The sequence below is a fragment of the Schistocerca gregaria genome, chromosome 9 (genome assembly GCF_023897955.1).
Source record: "Schistocerca gregaria isolate iqSchGreg1 chromosome 9, iqSchGreg1.2, whole genome shotgun sequence".
Lineage (NCBI taxonomy): Eukaryota > Metazoa > Arthropoda > Insecta > Orthoptera > Acrididae > Schistocerca > Schistocerca gregaria.
Window position 1 is genome coordinate 71,154,989 of NC_064928.1, and position 26,440 is coordinate 71,181,428.

General features: G+C 45.1%; 1 protein-coding gene across 2 annotated transcripts in view; it reads right to left on the bottom strand.

Moving 5' to 3' along the window:
- LOC126291424 (D-erythrulose reductase-like) overlaps positions 1–24,118 on the bottom strand; it is a 73,964-nt gene extending 49,846 nt beyond the window's left edge. The window contains exon 1 of one of the 2 annotated variants that reach the window (XM_049984939.1): positions 24,029–24,118. In XM_049984939.1, the coding sequence (XP_049840896.1) occupies positions 24,029–24,080 (52 nt within the window). In that variant the 5' untranslated portion in view covers positions 24,081–24,118. Of the gene's footprint in view, positions 1–23,870; positions 23,975–24,028 lie in introns of those variants that run through there. The other variant, XM_049984938.1, reaches the window with a different exon arrangement.
- Positions 24,119–26,440: the final 2,322 nt, after the last annotated feature.

Below are 26,440 nucleotides of genomic sequence, written 5' to 3' on the forward strand. Positions count from 1 at the left end.
GCTGGTCCGGCCCCAGACAGCTGCCACGACCACAGATGGTGGACGAGCCGGGCGCGGAGTACCGTCAGAGTACTAGGGAAGTGCCAACACCTCAGGAGGAGCGCCAAGCGGACGCGGACCACGAACGGAACGCCAAACGCTGGTCCGGCCCCAGAGAGCTGCCACGACCACAGATGGTGGACGAGCCGGGCGCGGACGACCGTCAGAGTACCAGGGAAGTGCCTACACCTCAGGAGGAGCGCCAAGCGGGCGTGGACCACTAACGGAACGCCAAACGCTGGTCCAGCCCCAGAGAGCTGCCACGACCACAGATGGTGGACGAGCCGGGCGTGGACGACCGTCAGAGTACCAGGGAAGTGCCAACACCTCACGAGGAGCGCCAAGCGTGCGCGGACCACTAATGGAACGCCAAACGCTGATCCGGCCCCAGACAGCTGCCACAACCACAGATGGTGGACGAGCCGGGCGCGGACGAGCGTCAGAGTACCAGGGAAGTGCCAACACCTCAGGAGGAGCGCCAAGCGGGCGCGGACCACTAACGGAACGCCAAACGCTGGTCCGGCCCCAGGCAGCTGCCACGACCACAGATGGTGGATGAGCCGGGCGCGGACGACCGTCAGACTACCAGCGAATTGCCAACACCTCACGAGGAGCGCCAAGCGGACGCGGACCACTAACGGAACGCCAAACGCTTGTCCGGCCCCAGACAGCTGCCACTACCACAGATGGTGGACGAGCCGGGCGCGGACGACCGTCAGACTACCAGGGAAGTTCCAACACCTCAGGAGGAGCGCCAAGCGGGCGCGGACCACTAACGGAACGCCAAACGCTGGTCCGGCCCCAGGCAGCTGCCACGACCACAGATGGTGGACGTGCCGGGCGCGGACGACCGTCAGAGTACCAGGGAAGTGCCAACACCTCAGGAGGTGCGCCAAGCGGACGCGGACCACGAACGGAACGCCAAACGCTGGTCTGGCCTCAGGCAGCTGCCACGACCACAGATGGTGGACGTGCCGGGCGCGGACGACCGTCAGAGTACCAGGGAAGTGCCAACACCTCAGGAGGTGCGCCAAGCGGACGCGGACCACTAACGTAACGCCAAACGCTGGTCTGGCCTCAGGCAGCTGCCACGACCACAGATGGTGGACGTGCCGGGCGCGGACGACCGTCAGAGTACCAGGGAAGTGCCAACACCTCAGGAGGAGCGCCAAGCGGGCGTGGACCACTAACGGAATGCCAAACGCTGGTCCGGCCCCAGATAGCTGCCACGACCATAGATGGTGGACGAGCCGGGCGCGGAGGATCGTCAGAGTAGTAGGGAAGTGCCAACACCTCAGGAGGAGCGCCAAGCGGGCGCGGACCACTAACGGAACGCCAATCGCTGGTCCGGCCCCAGGCAGCTGCCACGACCACAGATGGTGGACGAGCCGGGCGCGGACGACCGTCTGAGTACCAGGGAAGTGCCAACATCTCAGGAAGAGCGCCAAGCGGGCGTGGACCACTAACGGAACGCCAAACGCTGGTCCGGCCCCAGACAGCTGCCACGACCATAGATGGTGGACGAGCCGGGCGCGGAGGACCGTCAGAGTACCAGGGAAGTGCCAACACCTCAGGAGGAGCGCCAAGCGGGCGCGGACCACTAACGGAACGCCAAACGCTGGTCCGGCCCCAGGCAGCTGCGACGACCGCACATGGTGGACGAGCCGGGCGCGGACGACCGTCAGAGTACCAGGGACGTGCCAACACCTCATTAGGAGCGACAAGCGGGCGCGGACCACTAACGGAACGCCAAACGCTGGTCCGGCCCCAGGCAGCTGCCACGACCACAGATGGTGGACGAGCCGGACGCGGACGACCGTCAGAGTACGAGGGAAGTGCCAACACCTCAGGAGGAGCGCCAAGCGGGCGCGGACCACTAACGGAACACCAAACGCTGGTCCAGCCCCAGGCAGCTGCCATGACCACAGATGGTGGACGAGCCGGGCGCGGACGAGCGTCAGAGTACCAGGGAAGTGCCAACACCTCATTAGGAGCGCCAAGCGGGCGCGGACCGCTAACGGAACGCCAAACGCTGGTCCGGCCCCAGACAGCTGCCATGTGCACAGACGGTGGACGAGCCGGGCACGGACGTCCGAGGGAGCACTGGGGAAGAGACAACACCTTACCAGCAGCGCCAGGTGGGAGCGGACAGCAAAGAGGGCACCCAACGCAGTCTGGGCATAAATACTGGAGAAGATCCTCCCATTAGAGCCGTGGCAGCCAAAGCGAGCAGGTCGTCATAGCAGAGCGCTGAGGGGGTCACCAGCCACCATTAGCCCCCACCACCGGACAAAGGCACCAGCAGCCAGCGGACGAGTCGAAGCGTCCAGACGAAGGAGATAGTCCGGAAAGCGACGACAGCTGTTGCCGCTAAAACGGTAACATCCAGGAAAGCAATTGTCGTGGAATTCAAAAAAAGCAAAAGTGTCGAATGCTGTTCCGCCATGGCAGCGAAACAAATATAAGGCCATAAAGCCACAGCTCCATCCGCACAGCAGAGCATCTCTGCCCCCTTTGCAGGGAAAAATCCGTGCCAGGGCCAGCAGCAGAGCTCCGTAACCAACGCACGAGTAGATAGGGCTGATCACTCGCATGGATACCTTCAGGCATCAAAGCAAGGAGCCAACCAAGCGGGAACTCAGCGCGCCAAATGCGGCCACACATGCCTAAATATTTAGACTGCCGAGCTGACAACGCGCCAGCGCACCGACGAAACCGATCCGAGATCACTGGTCGAGCGACGTGACTCCCCCCCCCCCCCCCAACCCCTCTACCATCAGCCCACCATCCCTAGATAAAGTACCATCTGCACAACGGGATCAGAGGAGCCGGACCCCATCATCGAGAGGTACCTATCCGAGCTCCTACTGCAGCACGCCGCCACGAAGACCTAGGGTATCCACCTACTGGTCGAGCGACGTGACTCCCCCCCCCCCCCCAACCCCTCTACCATCAGCCCACCATCCTACTCAACATGCCGCGAGAAACAACACAAAACTCCATAGCAACAACCTTCAAGCAATTCGCCAGCTCAAACATGAAGGCAAACATTATAAGCACTTCGGGAGAGGCCTCTCAACAAATATAAGATACGCATCCGAGGAAGCTGCGCCAATCCTGCGGGCGTCCTTCCGCAACCACCGCTCACCAGCAATTAAAGTGTACTGCTCCCAACCAGAGAACCACTGCAATGCAGACAACTCTGCAAGCAGTGATCAAGGGTGTAGAGCAAGAGGTGGATGAGGAAGAAGTAAAGCAACAGCTGTTCGAGCAGGGATTGAAGGTCCACAAAACCTGGCGAATCACTTCCCACGAAACTGCCGGGCCAACCATGAAATTCCGAGTACTGACTCACGATCCTGACACCATCTACAGAATGTTGAACGATGGTGTCAAGATCGACTACAAAGTATGAACAGTAGAACCATCGAACCTTTTGCCCCCCCCCCCAGCCGGCGCAATGCGGTCGCTGCCTGTCATTCGACCACAAGACGCACGCTGCATGGCCAAACCAAAACGCCCACAGTGTAGCGCGGAACACACGCTGTCAAGGTGCAACGCACCCCCAAACAGCACGAAATGCGCAAACTGCAGAGAGCCGGCCGCGGTGGCCGTGCGGTTCTGGCACTGCAGTCCGGAACCGCAGGGCTGCTACGGTCGCAGTTCGAATCCTGCCTCGGGCATGGATGTGTGTGATGTCCTTAGGTTAGTTAGGTTTAAGTAGTTCTAAGTTCTAGGGGACTTATGACCTAAGATGTTGAGTCCCATAGTGCTCAGAGCCATTTGAACCATTTGAAGCTGCGGAGAAAGCCACTCTGCACTGTCACTAAAATGCCAGAGCCGGCCCAAAGAAGCAGTAAACATCTACGCAAAGGCCGTCATCAAACCTATTGACGAATCTGACCCACGCCCCCAAACTGCAGCAGAACTGAAAGAAGAGGCAGTGGTGAAGGAAGAGTTCATCTGCACACTCACCACCGTCCTGCTGAACGTCTTCCAGGACAGAAAACACGACATTAAGACTGTCCTACGCCAAACTGTCAGACAACTGCTAAACAAAGACCTGGAAGTGACACAAAGCAACAACACGGTCCACGTAACAATTACAGACACAACGTAAACAACTCCCCCTCCCCCCCCCCCCCCCCCCCTACAACGGTCAGAATCATGATGGCGGGATGGATAGAGAACGACGGCGTCAACATCATGTTTGTAAATGTCCAAAGGCTGCAAAGCAGAAAAAAACGCACTAATGCACCAACACGAGGTACACATCCTTGGCGTAGCCGAAACATAGCTGCGCCCACAACAACACTGTAAACTAAACAGATACACGTGCCATTCCAAAAGCAGACCTGACGTCGGGAGGGGCGGGGGGCCGTAGCAATATACCCACATATCAACATCCCAGTTGTAGAGGTGCCCCTCCCGCAACAATTACAGGATACAGAAGCTGTTGTGGTGCAAATTAGGACACAACAAAGATGCACGCTGACTGTCGCATATTTGTACAATCCACCCTGACACCCCATCCCACAAGAGTTCTTGCAGTACTTGATGACGACCTACAGCAAATTCATCCTGCTGACCGACCCGAACGCACGCCACACGCAACTAGGTTGCACAGCAACAAACGACAATGGACGAGCACTCTTTGACATACCAACAACCGACACGATATCCATACTTGCACTCGACCAACCAACGTTCATGGGACACCGCGGCTCCTCCACCCCAGACCATATCCTCCATAGCCCGATCCTAGCCAATAACCTCTCCAATCCCTTCCTAGGAGACCCCACGACCAGCGACCACCTCCCCATCATACTAGCCACAGCCGCCATAAACCCACCACCGCCTCACCCCACACAATGCAACATCCGCCTATACGCAAAAGCCGACTGGGGGAAATTCAAAACCGTCATACAAGACGAACTAGCAACGCCAACTTCCTCGACAGACAACGGCGGCCTGGAATATCTAAACGAGCGACTAGAAACCAACTTCACAACATCAACAGACGAAGCAATGCCACAAAAGACCATAGAAAACTGAAGGCCCGCCATTCCGGCGGAGGCGCTAGCGATCCTAAGGCGGAAAAGGCAACTGCAGCGCGAAATTAGAAGTACCAATAACTCAGACTTAAGACGGCAGTGGAACCGACTAAAAGCACAAGCGAAACGTATAATGTCCCAGTACAAACAAAAAGAGTGGGGCAACACTTGCCGCCAACTGAACTGCAAAGAAGGCAGAAAATTCTGGAACAAATTCAAGACGCTGACTGGACAAAATAAACCCCCCAACCAGACACTAATAGTAGACAACGAATCAATCACAGACCCTAAAACACAGGCAGACACATTCCAGAACGCCCTCCAAATCATCCACTCCTTCCCAACAGACGCCAAGTTCGAGAACGACTTCTACCGACAGGTAGAGAACCAACTCCCTGACCTGCTAACAAGTCCAACAGCAGAAACAGAAGACACCTCCGAACTGACCAAACCTATAACAGACGCTGAAATCACCAAAGCAATACGCACCGGACTAAACTCAGCCCCAGGACAAAACAACATCAAACGTATCCACCTGCAGAACGCCCCCCTCCCTGCCTTAACCCCAATCCTCTCACTGATCTTCAACTACCGCCTGACGACAGAAACAATCCCGACTGCGTGGAGGACAAGCAAGACCATAATGATCCTCAAACCCGACAAACCAAGAACGGAGCCCCTCTCCTACCGACCTATCTCACTACTAGACGTCATAGGCAAAACTTATGTATACTGACCGACAGACTGTGGAAATATGTGGACAGCAAACAACTACTTCCCTTACTCCAAGCCGGCTTCCGCCCCAACCACTCCACCACAGACCCACTCCTTAAACCGACATGTGACATCACCCACGGCTTCAACAAATCGCACTGTACACTAGCCATATTCCTGAACATCGAACGCGCCTTCGACCGTCTATAGCACAATGGGCTCCTATTCAAACTGCTCAAACTTGGCCTTCCACCAAAATTCGTACGCCTCACAAAAACACAAATGACCGGACGACACAGCGGAGTACATGGGCAAGACGCCACCTCATAACCATTCACCCCAGAGGCAGGAGTCCCACACGGTGCAATATCATCCCCGCTACTGTACGCGCTATACACGACATACCGACCCCAACAGACCAACACGAAGAAATCGCCCTATATGCAGATGACACTGCATATTGGTGCACAGGACTCATAACTGACGTAATACAAAGAAAAGCTGCAAAATACCTGACCAAACTAGAGACATGGATGACCAAATGGAGAATTCGACCTAACCCGACCAAAACACAACTAGCCCTATTCCTAACACCGCAACCTGACGGGAAAACGACAGCAGAAACAAGAAGACATAACACTCCGACTGTGGAACGAGCCCATACAACTGACTGACAACGCGAGATACCTCGGTGTCTACCACCTCAACTACCAAGCCCACCTGCAATACCTGCTCAACAAAACGAGGAAACGACAACAGTTAAACCGACAAGTGCAAGGACGGCTGTATGGCTGCTCCACCAGGACGGCCATACACACGTACAAGACATACATATGACCAATATACGAATACGCCGCTGCACCACTGGGCGGAATAACGAAGACAGTAGCAAACAGACTGAGACTGCACGCGACAGAACACCGACTACTACGCAGCCTAGCAAAACTACCATGCTGCACCCTAGCGACGAAGTATACGAGACGACTGAAATAACCCCACTGCAAACAAGACTGGCAAAACTTAGGGCAAGATACGGCTCACACATCCTACACAAACGACCCGATATGGAAGACGTAATGACGACCAAGCCACACACAGCAAGACGCCCTAAAAAGAAATACATTTACCCGGAGCGTACAGTACCACAAAATACATCAACCGAGTTCCCCGACTTGGCACCCACACAACTGACAGGAGGAGAAACCACCCCACCCCACCTAGACGAAAGACAATAGCACAGCAACAAATGACCTAGTGCACCACGACAGCCCCCTGCATTCAACACACAACACACCCCATAACACAAAGCACAATAGCATCAAGGAAATCATAGATAAGATGTAAAAACCAGCTCCAAGTAACACCAAAGGAAAACGAGAATATGTAAAACTAGATATAAGGCAAAAAAAGACAAAAAATTGTAGCAACCAGCTCCAACTACTGCGGAACAGGAAAGGAGAGCTTGTAAACACTAGTATTAAGATTAGTCTAAGCTAGAGTATATCAACCACAACAACAACACTGTCCCACAAAATTTTGCATTTCATAGAATTATTACATAGGGAAAAAACACTATAATAATCACCCACTAGCTTAATGTGTCACTTCCAGTTATAATGTCATATCACCCCCACATACCTTATAAAGTCAATAACTAATCGCATCCTAGATTCAATTAAGTAAACAATTAGCCTTGTTAAGTTAGTTATATTGTTAAATAACTTCAGTTATGCATAATTAACTCAATCAATTTTCTTTCACATTCTATTCACCAAAAAGTAACGTAAAGTTAAAGATACCCAACATAAAATAATGGCATGTAATGAAATATATAAAGAAAATGGAAATAAATAAAATAAAAATTGTAACCTATGGCTGATAAAGGGCAAACAGATAAGCACTAGAACAGCCCGCCTTCTCCCCTGAGGAGAAGAATGAAATGTGCAAAAAAAAAAAAAAAAAAAAAAAAAAAAAAAACTCTCCAATACGGCAGTCTCGGGTAGCACCTGAAGAAGGCAACGAGTTATGTGGGCGAAATATTGAGCCAGAGCGACACAAACATCTGGCAGTAGACCCGATTATTCCACATGGCAATGTTAACATTGTTTACAGATCTGTTGTTTGTCTGGACATGCGATCAAATGAAATTCTGGATACACACAATCCAGAAGTTACAGATTTTCAGTAAATTTTGTTTGAAGACAGCGTTCACCAGGGCGAACATACTGCACACAGGACTCCTATTCTCGATTTGGGAGACGAAGAAAAAAAAAGTTTAAATGTGTGTGAAATGTTATGGGACTAAACTGCCAAGGTCATCAGTCCCTTAGCTTACACACTGCTTAACCTAAATTATCCTAAGGGCAAACACACACACCCATGCCTGAGGCAGGACTCGAACCGCCGCCGGGACCAGCCACACTGTCCATGACTGCAGCGCCTGGGACCGCTCGGCTAATCCCGCGCGGCGGAGACGAAGAGATAGATACTGATGCCTAAGAAAGCATAGAAGAAAGAGACGACTCAGAGACTGAACAGAGTGACACAGAGTGAGTTCAGGTGAGGAAGAGGGCCGTGTGCGTCGTTATAGGAAGAGAGGAAAGAAAATAATCAAATAATTCGACTGGTAAAAGGCACCATACACAAACCGCAGGAAAAAAAGAAAGAAAAACATTCTCCGCATAAGGCTTCTTGGTGTCACTGGAAATGCAAATAATATTGAAGGAATTTCAAAAACATGGGAAAGCTTATTTGACAAGGAAATGCTGGAAATGATTGTAAAGAACACGAACCAATACAATGGAATTATTCGAAGCAATTACCAGCTGAACCAAACGCTTACCCAACGGACTTAGTCGGCACAAAAGCCTTCATTGGACTTCTAAACATAGCTAAAATGCAAAAGGCGGAAAGGAAAAGTCTTCAAGATCTGTGTGATTCCAAGGGGCTGGGAATCGAGACATTTCGGTTGACCATGAGTGAGTACAGGTTTCGTTTTCTGTTACAAGCTCTGCGCTTTTGATGGTAGACAATCACGTAACAAATGCAGAAAAGGGGACCGCGTGACGCCAATTCAACATTTATTTCAAAGGTTTGTGAAGAACTGCCTATCTTGTTACGCTGTAGGCCAAAACGTCACCATTAACGAGAAACTCGAGGCCTTCAGATGACGTTGCTCTTTTATCCAATTATATCGTCGAAGCAGGCAAAATATGGAATAAAAATATTTGCTACAGTTGATTCCAAACTGTTTTACACGTGCAATATGGAGATCTATGCTGGCAGACAGCCAGATAGTCCATTTCAGTTTAATAATAAAAGCAGTGACGTGGTTGAACGTTTGGTGGCCCCTTCCACTTATTCAGGACGTAATATCTGTGCTGACAGCTGGTTCAGTGATGTAAATCTGCTCTGTGATTTGTCAGAGAAGTACCGGTTGTCATATGTTGGAACCCTGAAAACAAATAAACAGCAGATCCCGAAAGAAATGAAGGATGTGCAAACCAGGGCTGCAAATTCTAGCATATTTGCTTACAGAAAAGAAGGTACGATTGTTTCGTACGTCCCACGAAATAAAAATAACAAAAAATGTTTTATTGATCACAAGTATGCATTATGACGCTGAAATTGACGAAAGCACGGGAGATTAAAGAAAACCTATTACCATAACATATTATAACACACACAAAATTGCAGTCGATATTTTTTACAAATTGTGGTCTGCCCACAACGTTCAGAGGGGTACCACGACGACGGCCCATGGTCGTATTTTATGTTGCTGGTATAAATTGCCAGATAATTTATATGGTAAATGGAAACGAAAGTGTCCACCGACGGCTGTTTCTTCGTCAGCTCGGATGGGAATTCTTGGGAGATCAATTGGTAAAATGAATTGTGCTTTCCAAACTATCTCGGACCATGGCTACGAGCATTTTTGAAATTCTGCCGCAATATCGCCGACCTTCAGGTCTTGTTGGTGAGTGAGCCGACGATGCCGAGACCAATCAAGGAAGACGAATGTGTTGCAAACCGCGCCTCACAACTAGTACAAGACGACTGACGAAATATTCGTGTAAACAATGTGAACAATATCTGTGTCTTCAGCACTGTGATTTTGTTTGCCGTGAAGGATCTGAATTAGGTGCTCCTCCAGAAGAAACACGAAAACGTCTCTTATTTGTTATATTTTTAGTTGTAAATTACTTTTCAGGACTTTGTATGTCGTACATACCATGTAAACCATTTACGGAACATTAAATTTTTCCAAGCGTAGTTCCTTATTTCTATGTTCTCTAATGAAATTGTTAAAAATAAATATATTACCTTACTAGATCCTACAGCTCATCCATACGTGATATTTTCAAAGTATTGTCAATTTGAGTGATGGACCTCACAGATCCGGCTCCAAAATCCGTGTGAGTTTACAGGCGCCAGCATCGGAGTGTTAAGAATACTCTGCCAACATCGTACTTTTTCTATGATGGAGAATATTTTAACCAGAGAGACAACGTCACGATGGGGAGCCCTTAGGGTCTAGTTATAGGTAACCTGTTTATGTTATGGCGTTCTGGAATGGCTTTGCACACCCTACTTGCTTTTACCATTTCTCTGACGATACGTTCTTTGTTGGACTCATGAATATAAAAAGCTTGGAGAATTTTTGGACCACAGAAACAATATCCATGACATCGTGTTCACAATGGAGGAGAGACAGATGGTGGCCTGCCGTTCGTTGATGTCCTCATCAACTGTAAAGCAAATGGGTGTCTTAGCCACAGTGTTCACCAGAAACTCATCGACACGGAAGGATTGGTTGGTTGGTTGTTTGAGGGTTAAGGGACCAAACAGCAAGGTCATCAGTCCCTTGTTTCAAATGTGGTCCATTCCGCTAATGTTACATCTCAGGAAAGTCAGAACAATAAAAGGGAAAAGGCTAAAAACGTAAAAGGGCAGTCATGTTGTCAATGGTAAAAAGAAAATGAGGGAAGTCAGCAAGAGAACGCACCCAACGCTACGCTGAAGCAGCATAGGCTAGACCACCTGTGACTTAAAACGTGCAACCGCTAGTATGTAGAAGTACGTATGGGAAAAGGAGACTAACCAATCCTTAAAAAAAAGGTAAAAAACAGAGTAAAAGGTGAAGAAAAAAAGGATCTCTGTTAGGGAGGTGAATCGGGAATCTTACAGTGGGAGACACCCAAACACTCAACCACTCACCGCCCTGCCCCAACAGCAGAGAGAGATTAAAAACCTTAAAACTGAGAATAAAACCCCCTTCCCCGGAGGAAACCCAGGACCAGAGAGACCATCCAGGAATCGTCAGCCAACATCAAAGGTGAAGTGTGGGGGAGTCTGTACTTAGCATGCAGAGCCACAAGAAGGGGGGATTCAACCAAAATGTGGACTGCTGACTGGGAGGCTCCACAACCACGAAGTGGGGGTGGCTCATCACGCAAACGAAAACCATGGGTCAGCCTGGTATGGCCAATGCGGAGACGACATAGAGACGACACAGGGTGGTCGAGTCCTTTCGGGAGAGGCGAAAGGAAGAACGCCACGGTCCTGGTGTCACCTTAATCGCACGAAGTTTATTAGACAGGGCAGTAGCTTCCCAAGAATTGGCCCATGACTATGCGAAGTCGGATTTGATGTGAAGCCGTAAATCCGCTGCAGGAGGGGTTACAGAAAACGGGGGTTAAGTCACTACTGCCCCAGCCAAACGATCAGCGAGCTCATTACCCGGGATACCCACATGGCCAGGGACCCACAGGAAGTCAACGGAACAAGTGGCACGGTGAATATCAGCGAGATGCTCATGGATGGCAGAGACCAAGGGATGGCGCGAAAAACACTGGTCAATAGCAAGAAGGCCACTCATTGAGTCCGTACATAACAAAACGCGGTTGTGTTGGGACTGTTTAATAAAGGTAATGGCCTGGGAAATTGCCATCAATTCCGCAGTAAACACCCCACATGTAGGTGGCAGCAGATGATTTTCCATTCCAACAGAGGACGTGAAGGCATACCCCACATGATCAGCAGATTTAGAGCCGAAACTCCCATCAAATTTGGCGGAAAAAGGAACGGAACACCACAGGGGGGATGGAATCTTTCGGACCTCGGCGGAGATCCGTGCGAATTCGAGGCCGAGGCACTAACCAAGGGGGGTGGGGTGGAGGGGAGGGAGCGAGGGAGACAGGACAAAGAAGGAAGCTGAAAATCATGGCTAAGAGTCGCAAGGCGGAGCCCATCCGGTAAACCCGCCTGAGGGCGGGAGTCGGGACACGGACGGAATTTGGTGTATCGAACGGAACCCATCTCTGACGTTGAGGATCTGCCCAAGGAACTGAGCCACTTGATGGGAAGTATTCAAGAAAATCACCTGCAATAGCTGCCTGATTTCGTAAACATTCTTCCCAAAAACTGTAAACACAAGCCCAAGGGGGACCCAAAGAAGTCTGCTGTAAGAGTAGCAAGTGGGTACAAAGAGTGCACTTGGCATGTTTTTTATACACAACATATTTTTACAAATTAATTGCATTATATATGAAACAATTAACAGTGTATTATATTACATTACATTGTATTGTATTACCCACGAAATTACTACATTGCCGTAGCAGGAGGGGCGGTGATACTTCTATGTGGTGCGTCCCAGGTAGTAGATTTGGGGTGGTGGGGGGGGGGGGGAAGGAGGGGTAGGGCAGGTCCTAACTGGCTAACTAATGGACTTGAGTGGAATAACGTAACTGTCACGGACCAAACCCACCCTCTGCAGTTAACAACAGTAGCTTCAAATCGAAGCTTGCTCCAGCTAAGGTTAATTACCTTTCGAAGTTAAATATGGAAAGGTCTTTTAGGAAAAAAGTACCACTGTCCTGGCCAAAAAGGCAGGTAAAGGCTACATCGGACTCCGTGGGTAGCCACCTTGAAGACAGCAATGAATCGGAGCATTTGCAAACACCCAATTGCACACTGACACGCAAAAAGAAGAGTCAACATAAGCAAAAAAATTATATAGCAACATACATCATAAACTCACTACCTTAGATCGGAAAACTCCAGACTTTTCATAGGTGAATTATATAAACAAAAATATTTTAATAGCGGGGCTACAAGAAATGAGAAACATGATAGATCTATTCAAGTAACAAGGGTATCGAATTTATAACGGGAAACCAGGACAGAGGGTTATGAAGTAATGTCCGTAATTTGGAAAAGGATTTATAGTGAACATAAAAATAATTGAGTCAATAACTGATTTTCAAGCAATATCACCAAGAATTCCAACTCTCACTGTTAAAACAATGAACAAAACCGACAGAACTATAAATGAAAAAAAATTATATCAAAAACACAGAAGAGGTAGATAAATTTTGGGACCTCCTCGAACAAACTGTGGACAGAATAAATGACAGAAATGGAAACATCTTATTTTGAGACTTCAACCCCAAGCTGGGAGAAGAAAGGACATATAAAGATGCAACTGGAAAGCAGTGGCCACATAACTTTATAAACAAGAATGTTCAAAGACTTGTAAACACTCCTGAGAACACAACATTATATCTCAATCAACATACTTCAAGAGGAAGCCAAATGAAGTTGGATGAAGGGGGAGTGGCAACTAGACCATATCTGTATAGACTCAAATTTTCGTAAGGAAATATACAACGTCAACGTGTTGAGAGGCACAGGCTAAGCCACTACTTAGTTAAAATTAAAATCGAAGTCACTTCATTAAAGAAAAAGAATGAAAAAATTAATGAAACGAGAAGAGTGCATGATCAGCACCAGCTAATTAAAAATGACAAATATCAACAAATAACACAAACCATTAAAGTAGCAAACAATCTAGACCTGGTACCAAGTCACAGGAAACAAGCCGAGAATGTAGTTCCCTTGCACCCTCGAAGAAAATATGCATGGTGGACACCGAAATGTGACAAATTCCACGAAGAAAGACACTACGCATGGTTAAGGTACAAGCATACAAAACAGGAGAAAATACGATCGCGCACAAAAAGGGAAGGAAAAAATTCACGCAGAACATTAGGCGAATTAAGAGAGGATTCCATAAAGACGTAATAAACACTACACAAGGTACTTTTTTTGTAAATAAACTGGCTTTTCCTGCTGCTACCTAATTTATTTATCCCATACGCGTTACTCCTTATCTTGATCTAAGGCATCTATAAGGGGGATGTATAAGGATACAGTTCACGTCACGTTTATTTTGTAAAAAATTAATTACAATTTGCTGATCTGCGTTTCCTCACATCTGGTCTGGAGGTCGCACTAGCACTCTTATTATTGCCATATAAGCACAACTTTTCGTTCTGACTTTCTTCATACTGTTCACCACGTTTCTCATCTTTCCTGTGGTGTACTATTATTCTTTTTCCACTCGATATAACTATTTCGTCTCACACTGCTTTTCACAACGTAAATATTGCAACTCAATTGCTTATTTCCTCCTCTTACGCACGATTACCTACTTGTTGGCAACCTAACAAAGTACTAAGTGTATGTTCAAGACTAGCTTCTGTTCATGATGTTTATACCCCAGTTTCCGGAGCTTTAGCAAATATTTTTGTAAACCACATTGAAAAGATCATTTTCACAAAAGTAGTAACAAAAGAATACAACATATTGTATTGATTCAGATATACGGATGACATCCTTTGCTTAATAGATGAACCACAGACAAAAATTGAGAAACTACATACTGACTTCAACAAGATATACATAACAGTAAGCATATGTTTGAAATTTACCATAAACCCACAGCAAAGGACATCATCATTCCCCAATCTTCGAACCACCCACACTCACAAAAGCAAGCAGCACTTTGACACATGCTCCATAGACTCAACACAGTACCACTCACCAAAGAAACTTACCAAAAAAGAGCTGGACATAATAATTCAGATAGCAAAAATGATGGTTACAATAATAACGTAGTCACAAAGATAAACAACAAAATTAAAAGTAAGATAAAAGAAAAAAGCACCAAACCACAGACAACAACACAACAGAACCAAACACAAACATGCAGTCCCATAACAACTACACATGATAATCAGAAAAAGGTGAATTTTCGGTAACAGTGCAATTCCTTGGACATTGGACCGGAGCCACTTCAGAAGAAGGAGGATAAGAGCAATTCATAAAACTACAGCGGAATCTCCCTCCTAGACCGCACATACAGGATTTGATACGAGATCCTACGTGGAAGATCAAGGAACAACTGTAACAGGGGTCAGAGGAATCCCAGGGGGGGTTCAGACCGTGGAGAAGCCGTGCAGAGCATATCGTTAGTTTAAAATTGATTATGGCATACTACACGAAACGAAACAAACATCTTGCAATGGTATTTGCAGATTTTAAGAAGGCAAGACCTGCAGTACTAAGAATTTTAAGGAATCTTGACTCCATCCAAAACTAATTAAATTACTAAAACTTAAACCAACAGAAAATCGAAGTCTAGAGGAGAAATTTCTGAACAGTTGCTTATGAAAGCAGATTTAAGAGGTGACTGGCTATCACCGTTATTTTTCAATTGCGCCCTGGAATACACATTGAAAGAATAGTACACTAGTATAACCTAAAGAACATAAGGATAGGGAGTGCTAAAATTATTATAAGTTTGAACTGCTTAGGATTTGCTGATGGTTTTGCTCTCGAGCCAACAATGTTCAAGAAACCAGACAAAAAGTTAAATCACTACAAGAAATAGCACAGAAAGCAGGTTTCAGAATATCATTTAAAAAGACAGAGTTACGCTAACTGATTCACCACTTCCAAACAAAATTACAACAAGAGGGCGAGAAATCGAAATTTTTGAAAAATTTAAATATTTATGTGAAATCGTAACTTACAATCTAAGTGAGAAACCGTCTTGGCAAAACAAAACAGAAAAACTGAACAAAGCAAATTACATTTCCAAAACCACATATAATTAAAAAAACCTATCCACACATGCAAAATTAAAACATTATGCAATAGTTACACAACCAGAAATAACTAAAGCAGCTGAAACCATCTTCGAAACAACAAAATTCTAAAGACATAAAGAAGAATAATTAGAATATGCATAAATAAACAATACTGAGCAACTGAGCAGTGGGTAATAGCTTCAAATGAAACGGTGTATAAGGTGTAAGAGCAATATTTAATGGATCATAGAAATTAATGAAGATATAAGAGAACTCCAAATTACCGTAGACGACCTAAAAAACAAAACAAAGACAACCAGAATCCTGCAAGACACACAAACCAGGGTATAAACGAAGATCAGTAAAAGTGCTGCAGGAAGAGTGATCTCAGACGAAGAAAGAAAGAAAATATATGAAACAATGAAGACGTATTGGGTAGATAGGAGAGCAAAACACCCTTCCTATAATAACAAATTATAACAATCCCTGTACAGCTACTGCTCTATTGTATTTTTTCTTATTGAATTATTACTGAACTGTATTGTATTATTGAGTAACAACAACCTGTATAAACCTTTGTATAAATGAGTAGAGGCCATAAAATAAAAATAAATAAAAATGAGTATTTTATTATGTTATGTTTATTAACATTTTCGGTACCAAGTTTTTTATAAGATAAAAAAGTCTTCGATTGTAAAAAACTTAGAAGATAAAAAAATCGATTTTTATCTTATAAAAACTCTTTGCGCTGAACATTTTTATAAACATAATATAATATTATTAATTTAATTAATTCGTAAAAAAAGATTGTGCATTAAAAACATGCCAAGTGCGCTCAGCGTTCCCACTCAATACTTGAAGGCCTCAGAACGCCAGGAATACATAGAATACCGTGTGGATGCGAACACTTTTATGTCGGATTTACTGCGCGTATTATTGAGCAGTTGTGTAGAGCGAGAGGTATGCTTTCGTCTATGGCACCGAAGAAATAGGTGGTGGCAGAGTATGCTCTAGAAAGCGGACATTGTACTGCATTCAACACGATATCTGCTTTTATACGGACTAATAGTTTCTGAGATAGCGTAATAAATGAAGCGCTCGAGATAAAAATTTATGACAACAGCCTCAATAAGGGCGGCGGACTGCAGCTAAGCACGGCTTGGGACTTGGCCGTCGGAAGATTGTAGTGTGCGCTGACGGCGTGCAAACAAAGCATTAACTTACACCGCGGCAGAGCGACTACCAAGTATAACAGTAGCTTGCAAATGTGTAATGCACTAGCGTATGTGTTACTCTGCCCCAGCAACCTAACCTTTACTGATGTCATGGGAAAAGCTACGTATAACAATAGCCTGCCGTGGAACAAACTAATGTTACCCTCCGAGAGGATTTAGAATTTTGTCCGCATGTTTGTCTAACAGATAAGGGTATGGGACTATAATTTTCAATGTAGTGCGATGAATAGAAAAACTAAACAGACTTTAACTTTGGGGTTTAATGAAAGTAGTCAAATTAATATGTGAATGAAAAAGACGAACGGTCGGCAGCCTAATTAGGCACATTAATTTGGAAATATAAGTTTAAGAAACTTGAATATCAGTTATTGAAGTTACTCTCATTAGTATTGCCTTTGAACAGCACACACGACACAAACAGACACAGGGCTCTCTGAGCTGTGGGTAGCAGCAGTTACCAATAATGCACAAACCAGTAATCATAGAAATCAAAAATGCACCAAACTCATACTAATAACAGCTACAATCAAGATCATTACTTGACTCAGTACTGAGATGTTACTGCAGGAAGTACAGTACTAAAGTTGGACATGGGGGAGGTGGGGGGCTTCTAACTTAACTGACATGTAACAATCACAAAAAAATAATATCTCAATTACACTTTTTACACTCGAATTTAAAGAAATATATCAGATTTCCATAGTAGCAATAATATTCCCATTATCTTTCTAATATTAGAAGAATATGGCGGGGACCCTAAACTAGTATAGTATCACTAGTCAAACTCTACGGTTATTTCAGTAGTAAAAACTAATTCAACCGAAGTTAATTCTTAGCTTTACTTGAAATAGTTTATATTTTTACATTTCAAGGCAACCTACTGACCAATGAGCTCAAATAACTACCAAAAAAATCATTCATGTTCGTAATCAAGGATAAATTATGTTTCAAATGAGTTTAACTTGCCTGCCTTTTTCACCACCTGTGAAGCAGGTATTTTAGACAGTAACATTTAGACAATCTAGCACTGCATTTTTTCAAAACGATACTTTGCGCTAAATGAGAGTACTTTACTACATTCTAACTAACATATGATAGCTGCAAGCAGGTTCGAATCCTGCATCGGGCATGGATGTGTGTGATGTCCTTAGTGTAGTTAGGTTTAAGTAGTTCTAGGGGATTTATGATCACAGAAGTTAAGTCCCATAGTGCTCAGAGCCATTTGAACCATTTTGAACCTTCTTGAATTATTTGCAGAAGATGCCGTCATTTACCGTCTAGAAAAGTCATCAGAAGATCAAAACAAGTTGCAAAATGACTAGGACATATGGTTTAATGAAGCTTGGAGTCTTTATTCTAATTGATCAATCATTAAGTTTAGTTGCTCGTCTTTCATTTTTTAGCTTTATGAATGTGCTTGTATACTCGCACCGCACATTCCATGTGCTTTAGACGCAGTTTTTGTGAAAATTTGTGAGATACCGTCTACCATTGCATATCTCAAGTACAGCAAATGAAATTTGCTCACAGGTAGGCCAAGAAATTTAATTATCATCAAAACCATGTCCACTGTAAGATACAGCGATTGTCAGAATGTGGTATTTTTGAAAATATTATAATAATTCAGAGGTTTCATTTTAGCAAAAGATTTCAGCGAAGTGCTATCTTGTAAGTTTACAAGCAGTTTATCAGAAAGTCAGATGCGTTTATTTAAATGTTCATTTCCTCTGTAATTAGAGTAACGGTTCTGGTGCAGTGATTGTTTTCAAGGCTAAGGATAAAGATTAATTGTATTCAGGGCCAACATTCTATACAGAATAATTTTGTTTTGCAGTCAGACAGCATAAGTAAATTCCATGGCAAACGGGTTACTTTCTCGCAGACGGATTGTTTAATATACCGACTAGTCTGCATTTCACATCGAGTAGCATGAGCTCCACATATTCACATTCAAAAGTTTAATTTTAACACTGTTCTATACATTTATCAGATAGTAACTTGATACATACAGACACGAATTTAGAAGTATTGTGAAGTGCTGTTGCACAGAGGTTTCTTCATAGGCCTGAGTATGTGGGAATCAAAAGGGGAAAAGCCAGGAGAATACGATGGGTGTGGCAGTACCTGGAACCCCATTGCAGCTCCAGCAGCCGTAGTCTTCCGAGTCGTAATCGTAGGGGGACGGGCTTTGTCGCGTTGCTGGAACATCTTTTATTGACAGTGCACACTCTCCACAAATTGCCACCAGCCGCCTGTGAATATCCGAGGTGCCTACGTCCTCCTTGCACAGAAACCACGCCGTGCAGGGCTGTCCTTGATGATCACACTACATATTGCCTTGTCACGTAATGACAGCATGTGGGAAAATGTTTCAGGGATTACACTTATAGCGACTGCGCTGCCACCTACGGTTTGACCAAAGCACTACATACTTGCACCTATAGCGATCAGTCATACGGCGAGCGCTGAATGATGGGAAAAAATACCGTGTAATTCAATATAGAACGCACCTCGCAAGGAAGACATCAATGTCGTTGTTGTTGTGCTCTTCAGTCCTGTGACTGGTTTCATGCAACTGTCCATGCTACTCTATCCTGTGCAAGCTTCTTCATCTGCCAGTACTTACTGCAACCTACATCCTTCTGAATCTGCTTAGTGTATTCATCTCTTGGTCTACGATTTTTACCCTCCACGCTGCCCTCCAATGCTAAATTTGTGATCCCTTGATGCCTCAGAACATGTCCTACCAGCCGGTCCCTTCTTCTTGTCAACTTATGCCACAAACTCCTCTTCTCCCAATTCTATTGAATACCTCCTCATTAGTTATGTGATCTACCCATCTAATCTTCAGCATTCTTCTGTAGCACCACATTTCGAAAGCTTCTATTCTCTTCTTGTACAAACTATTTATCGCCCATGTTTGACTTCTATACATGGCTACACTCCATACAAATACTTTCAGAAACGAATTCCTGACAGTTAACTCTCTACTCGATGTTAACAAATTTCTCTTCTTCAGAAACGCATTCCTTGCCATTGCCAGTCTACATTTTATATCCTCTCTATGTCGACCATCATCAGTTATTTTACTCCCCAAATAGCAAAACTCCTTTACTACTTCAAGTGTCTCATTTCCTAATCTAATTCCCTGAGCATCACCCGACTTAATTCGAGTACATTCCATTATGTTCGTTGTTTCGACTATGCAGCAGAAGTATCTCTGGACAGTCGTTACATATCTTTCCCCATATGAATTCTGTATTTTTAAGCACTAACGAAAGACATTCGTGTGCGTCGATTTGCTGAGGACGAAGACGTAATATTTGTCCACGAAGGCGCTGACTGTCTTGTCTCACAGTGGTATATACAGGGTGTTTCAAAAATGACCGGTATATTTGAAACAGCAATAAAAACTAAACGAGCAGCGATAGAAATACACCGTTTGTTGCAATATGCTTGGGACAACAGTACATTTTCAGGTGGACAAACTTTCGAAATTACAGTAGTTACAATTCAACAACAGATGGCGCTGCAGGTGATGTGAAAGATATAGAAGACAAAGCAGTCTGTGGGTGCAGCATTCTGTACGTCGTCTTTCTGCTGTAAGCGTGTGCTGTGCACAACGTGCAAGTGTGCTGTGGACAACATGGTTTATTCCTTAGAACAGAGGATTTTTCTGGTGTTGGAATTCCACCGCCTAGAACACAGTGTTGTTGCAACAAGAGAAAGTTTTCAATGGAGGTTTAATGTAACCAAAGGACCGAAAAGCGATACAATAAAGGATCTGTTTGAAAAATTTCAACGGACTGGGAACGTGACGGATGAACGTGCCGGAAAGCTAGGGCGACTGCGTACGGCAACCACATAGGGCAACGCGCAGCTAGTGCAGCAGGTGATCCAACAGCGGCCTCGGGTTTCCGTTCGCTGTGTTGCAGCTGCGGTCCAAATGACGCCAACGTCCACGTATCGTCTCATGCGCCAGAGTTTACACCTCTATCCATACAAAATTCAAACGCAGCAACCCCTCAGCGCCGCTACCATTGCTGCACGAGAGACATTCGCTAACGATATAGTGCCCAGGATTGATGACGGCGATATGCATGTGGGCAGCATTTAGTTTACTGACGAAACTTATTTTTACCTGGACGGCTTCGTCAATAAACAGAACTGGCGCATATGGGGAACCGAAAAGCCCCATGTTGCAGTCCCATCGTCCCTGCATCCTCAAAAAGTACTGGTCTGGGCCGCCATTTCTTCCAAAGGATTCATTGGCCCATTTTTCAGATCCGAAACGATTGCTGCATCACGCTATCTGGACATTCTTCATGAATTTGTGGCGGTACAAACTGCCTTAGTCGACACTGCGAACACCTCGTGGTTTATGCAAGATGGTGCCCGGCCACATCGCACGGCCGACGTCTTTAATTTTCTGATTGAATATTTCGATGATCGCGTGATTGCTTTGGGCTATCCGAAACATACAGGAGGCGGCGTGGATTGGCCTCCCTATTCGCCAGACGGGAACCCCTGTGACTTCTTTCTGTGGGGACACTTGAAAGACCAGGTGTACCGCCAGAATCCAGAAACAATTGAACAGCTGAAGCAGTACATCTCATCTGCACGTGAAGCCATTCCACCAGACACGTTGTCAAAGGTTTCGGGTAATTTCATTCAGAGACTACGCCATATTATTGCTACGCATGGTGGATATGTGGAAAATATCGTACTATAGAGTTTCCCAGACCGCAGCGCCATCTGTTGTTGACAATTCTAACTACTGTAATTCCGAAAGTTTGTCTGCCTGAAAATGTACTGTTGTCCCAAGCATATTGCAACAAACGGTGTATTTCTATCGCTGCTCGTTTAGTTTGTATTGCCGTTTCAAATATACCGGTCATTTTTGAAACACCCTGTATGTCCCACTGTGAGACAAGACAGTCAGCGCCTTCGTGGACAAATATTACGTCTTCGTCCTCAGCAAATCGACGCACACGAATGTCTTTCGTTAGTGCTTAAAAATACAGAAATCATATGGGGAAAGATATGTAACGGCTGTCCAGAGATACTTCTGCAGCATAGGCGAAACAACAGGCCCGCCAGCTCCGGTAGGTCACGATGAACTTCTTCTATGATTGCCAGGTCCTGCTGCCCATTAACTTTCTGGAGCACTGCGTCTCAACTATAGCACAGCGGTACGTGGACTTTCTGCAGACACTGAAGTCCAAACGCCCAGAAATGTTGACGGACGGCATCATTCCGCCGCAGGATAATGCCTGCCTTCATGTTGCCAAGGTTGTGCCGACTCTGCTGCAGATGTTCCGCTGGGTTCCTTCCGTCCCTTTACGACGGACCTGCACCTACCTGTGAACATTGTCTCAGCAGATCATCAGTAGGGAAGCCGAGCGAGACCTACTGTACTTCGACGTGAACCAGGCTGCAATTGTCACTAATCTACGTTTCGGGAGTGAGTTCTCACACGAAATGAAAGGTTGGAAATTTTGTCCTCAATTAATATATTCTGAAACTTAGGTGAACAAGCATCACTGCCAAGGCCGTGCTAGTCTTGAGACAGTCACTCACAATCCCATGTTAGCAAGCTTATGGTGTTGCATTTCCCGAAAACGTAGTAAGTATAAAAATACTGATTGTTTTTGATTGATAATGCTCGCCAAATATTAAGTCTGTCGGTTCCAAATGCAGTCCCAGTATTCATCCACCGACCTGCTCAATACGCCACGCGGAATATAAGTCTTTTCCCATGACAAAATTCACTTAAAAAATCCAAATTTCTACACATCCATCGGAATAATTATGTCGTCACTTTACAACAATTTTGATGTATGAAACCCTGCTAGATCCGGCAACTTATCGTTTTAACCAGAACTACTACTACACACGTCCGAACTGCTTCATGGCTAGGCTCCGACTCTTCTCTAGAATACTCTGAGTCTTCTCTACCAGCAGAGAAAGACGAGCGAAGTATTTTGCTTTCTCAGTAGTCAGTTTACTCAACAGCCAATAGCAAAACAACATTCTCCCGCGTCAGTCCGCGCTTTTCATCAATAACCATTCGCAGAATAGTAAACCTAACAACTGCACTTTTTACCGACGTAATTATCTAATATGCTGAAGTTTTGTTTATGCATAAATTTATTTACTATTGTTATTTATACCTGAATTAAGTTTCCCTTTACCATAAACTTACTTTACAAATCTATTCTACAAAAATCCCCTTTGTCTACATCCATACTTTTTCGAAATGTTCCCATTCTAAATCCCACTATATAAATCGTTAAACAATTATCTTCATATTAACCTTAAACCACACTCACGCCTCATTCATACTGCTAAAACACACTTATAACATTTTACATACACAAAAAGACATAATAACGCTTTATAAAAATACTAGAACAGTTTATGAAAACATTCTCTTACTTTAGTGCACGCTAGTGGGCACAATCGAAACTAAATCAGTCCCCCTACCCAGTACTGTCCTCTATCGGCTGATACATAAACTACGTGCGCGTCTAGTCTGGCGTCACCATCTGCCACTGTCCAGCTCTGAGACACATCTCCCACTTAACCGCCTCCAAGGCAGGATCGGTATACGGAGCTATGCCTCACTGGGTAACTGGGAAACCCTTACACATCCTCCACGTAGTCCCGATCTCTCTGCACGTGGTTTCCATATTTTTGGAGCCCTAAAACAAGACATTGCTGGCGGCCGATTCGCTTCTGACGAAGAGGTGTGTTCCTGAGGACCATCACGCTTCCGTAAGCAACCACAAACATATTTCCACGAAAGGATTGACGCTCTTGTCTTACAGTGAGATAACTGTGTTAACAGTTACAGCGATTACTTTTGAAATAATATTTTATTTTTCTCCCACCTGTCTTGTTTTCATTTGGCTGCTCCTTATGCACATAACTGTAAGCAACTGATGATGGCAGCATGCTGCCGAAACGCTTCGTGCTAATAAATACTACTAAAAAGCGGTAGAAATTATTAATTAAGTATTGCACTGTCGTTGTCGCTACGGTGATGTACCTCGACCCGCTCCCGTCACCAGGATGCGTCGGTTCTTGAAGCTGATCTCCATGTCCGAAACACAGAACACGTACGCAGTGCGCCGGGCGCTGTCGCTCGGGCGCTTAAATAACCGCAGCCCAGGCCGTCGCGAGAGGTCAACGTGAGGATCAGTCTGGTGTGGCGGCTGGGAAGGACGCAGAGGTCATCGGGCATGAGTCGCCTTTACGTAACCGCCGCCTCTGAGGATCCGATCGACGGCTGTGTTTACTGACGGCTTATCTGTCCCATCCGGCAGCAAAGAGAGCACCGAGTGAGGAGATTCCCGTTGAGACATGTAGTGCTGCGTAGATTGCGAGGGACAGCTTGTTTATCTACCATATTTACTTGCTTCTACTAAAGCCTAGTTCACACGACGACACTAGGTTGTAGGCAACTGCGCTACAGGCGTATGTGTGTTCGTAGAGTGTAGACAGAGGTGTCACTGCCAGACACCACACTTGCTAGGTGGTAGCCTTTAAATCGGCCTCGGTCCGTTAGTATACGTCGGACCCGCGCGTCGCCACAATCAGTGATAGCAGACCGAGCGCCGCCACACGGCAGGTCTAGAGAGACTTCCTAGCACTCGCCCCAGTTGTACAGCTGCTAGCGATGGTTCGCTGACTACAGACGCTCTCATTTGCAGAGACGACAGTTTGGCATAGCCTTCAGCTACGTCATTTGCTACGACCAAGCAAGGCGCCATATTCAGTTACTATTATACTGAACAGATAATATTGTGATTCATGTACCGTCAAGAGCGACGTTCATCATCAATGGATTAAAGTTACGTATCAAACTAATTACGTCCGCTTTGTGAATTCTAAATCCTTGTCATGTTCCAGACCTCACGTCAGTATAGTTCTTCCCTCCTCACGCCAGCCTGCGTGAGCTAAAACGCGTGCATTTCGGCCTCCATTCGTAACACGGTAGCCTGCTTATGTTTTCATGCATCTAAGATGGAAGCGCTGGCTTCAAAACAACTTACAGCGTAAGTCTGTAGCACCCTCTCTCCTTGTTATACCTCCGGTATTTGAATCTGTGTTTTCCACAATGAAACGGACAAACGAGTTCCAAAGACTAACAAATCTTATATTCACACTGAAGAGATTAACATCCATTTTAAGAGGGAAACAGTTAAAAGCGATATATTTTGATGGTATGCGGCGTTGCTATAATCGGTTCATCATAAGAATAAACCTCATGTAAACAAACACAAACGCGATGATTGGCCAGAAGCCGTAGCACACGTACACTAATGTTGCTACGCTCTTGGAAGTAGGTCCTACGTACGTATTAGATATCTTGTTACTAAGTTATGTTACATGAAACTATAAGATATTTAAATGTTCTATCAGCCATCAACGTTTTTTCTTAATCATGCTTTAGATATATGGTTCTTATTTTAAAATCGTGTACAGTCACGGCCTCTGCAGTGTTGTTCTCTGATTGTCGCGCTGTTAATGCGCAGTATGAAAATGGCTGAGGCTGCTTTATATTCCGTAGTGAAACACACGTGTGTAATACGGTTAAAAAGCCCGAGAAATTGGATGATCTTAATGTTTTTCATAAATTTACGGAGGTAGTCGACCTTGATGTTTCCTACCTCCTCTGTGTAATACTGTTGACAGTATCAGTATCGCACATGTTGCGCAATCGGTTCCGTGATGGAGTGCTATCAAGCCACAGATAATTATTCGTTGGGTCGTGTCTTCCTACTGTCATTTTTTTTCTCGGTCAGTTTCAAATACCTACATCTCTAATTATAAAGCTCATCTCTATTTTTTATGAATAATGCACCTCCTTTTTTTTCTTATTGCGTACTGGACGCGAATTCCTGTTTTTATTTCAAATACAAATTCTTAATTATCGATATTTTGTGAAAGACTGTTCACATAAGTTGCTTACATTAAGAAAACATAAAAATTTAATTTTTTAAGGCAAAGATGAGCACCCAAATCTTCTCTATATCGATTATGTCCATCGTTTTATGCTACAGAGGTAGATAAGTATCGTAGAAATATGAAAAGTAATCATATTAACAGAATCTTCCGTCGATTCTTGGTAGAACAACATTATAATAATAAATGAAAAGCACCAGTTTGCTTTTGTTTCACAATATTACCTTTACTGCTAACGGTTTTCGGCTTACAAGGCCATCTTGAGACAATTACAAAATGAGCCCAGTAGAACTGATCTGGAGCCAAGTTGCGGGATTGAGCCCGAGAAGTAACAAGACTGTTATGCTGCCAGGCGTACTGGAACTAAGGCACGCAGCTTTTTCACGTCACTGCCGAACGCTGGCGACATATAGAACGGCTCGTCATAAAAGAAGAAGAGAAAATGCGGCGCCAGTTGACTTCGTGGATTCTGTTGTTGACAGACTCGTTATCA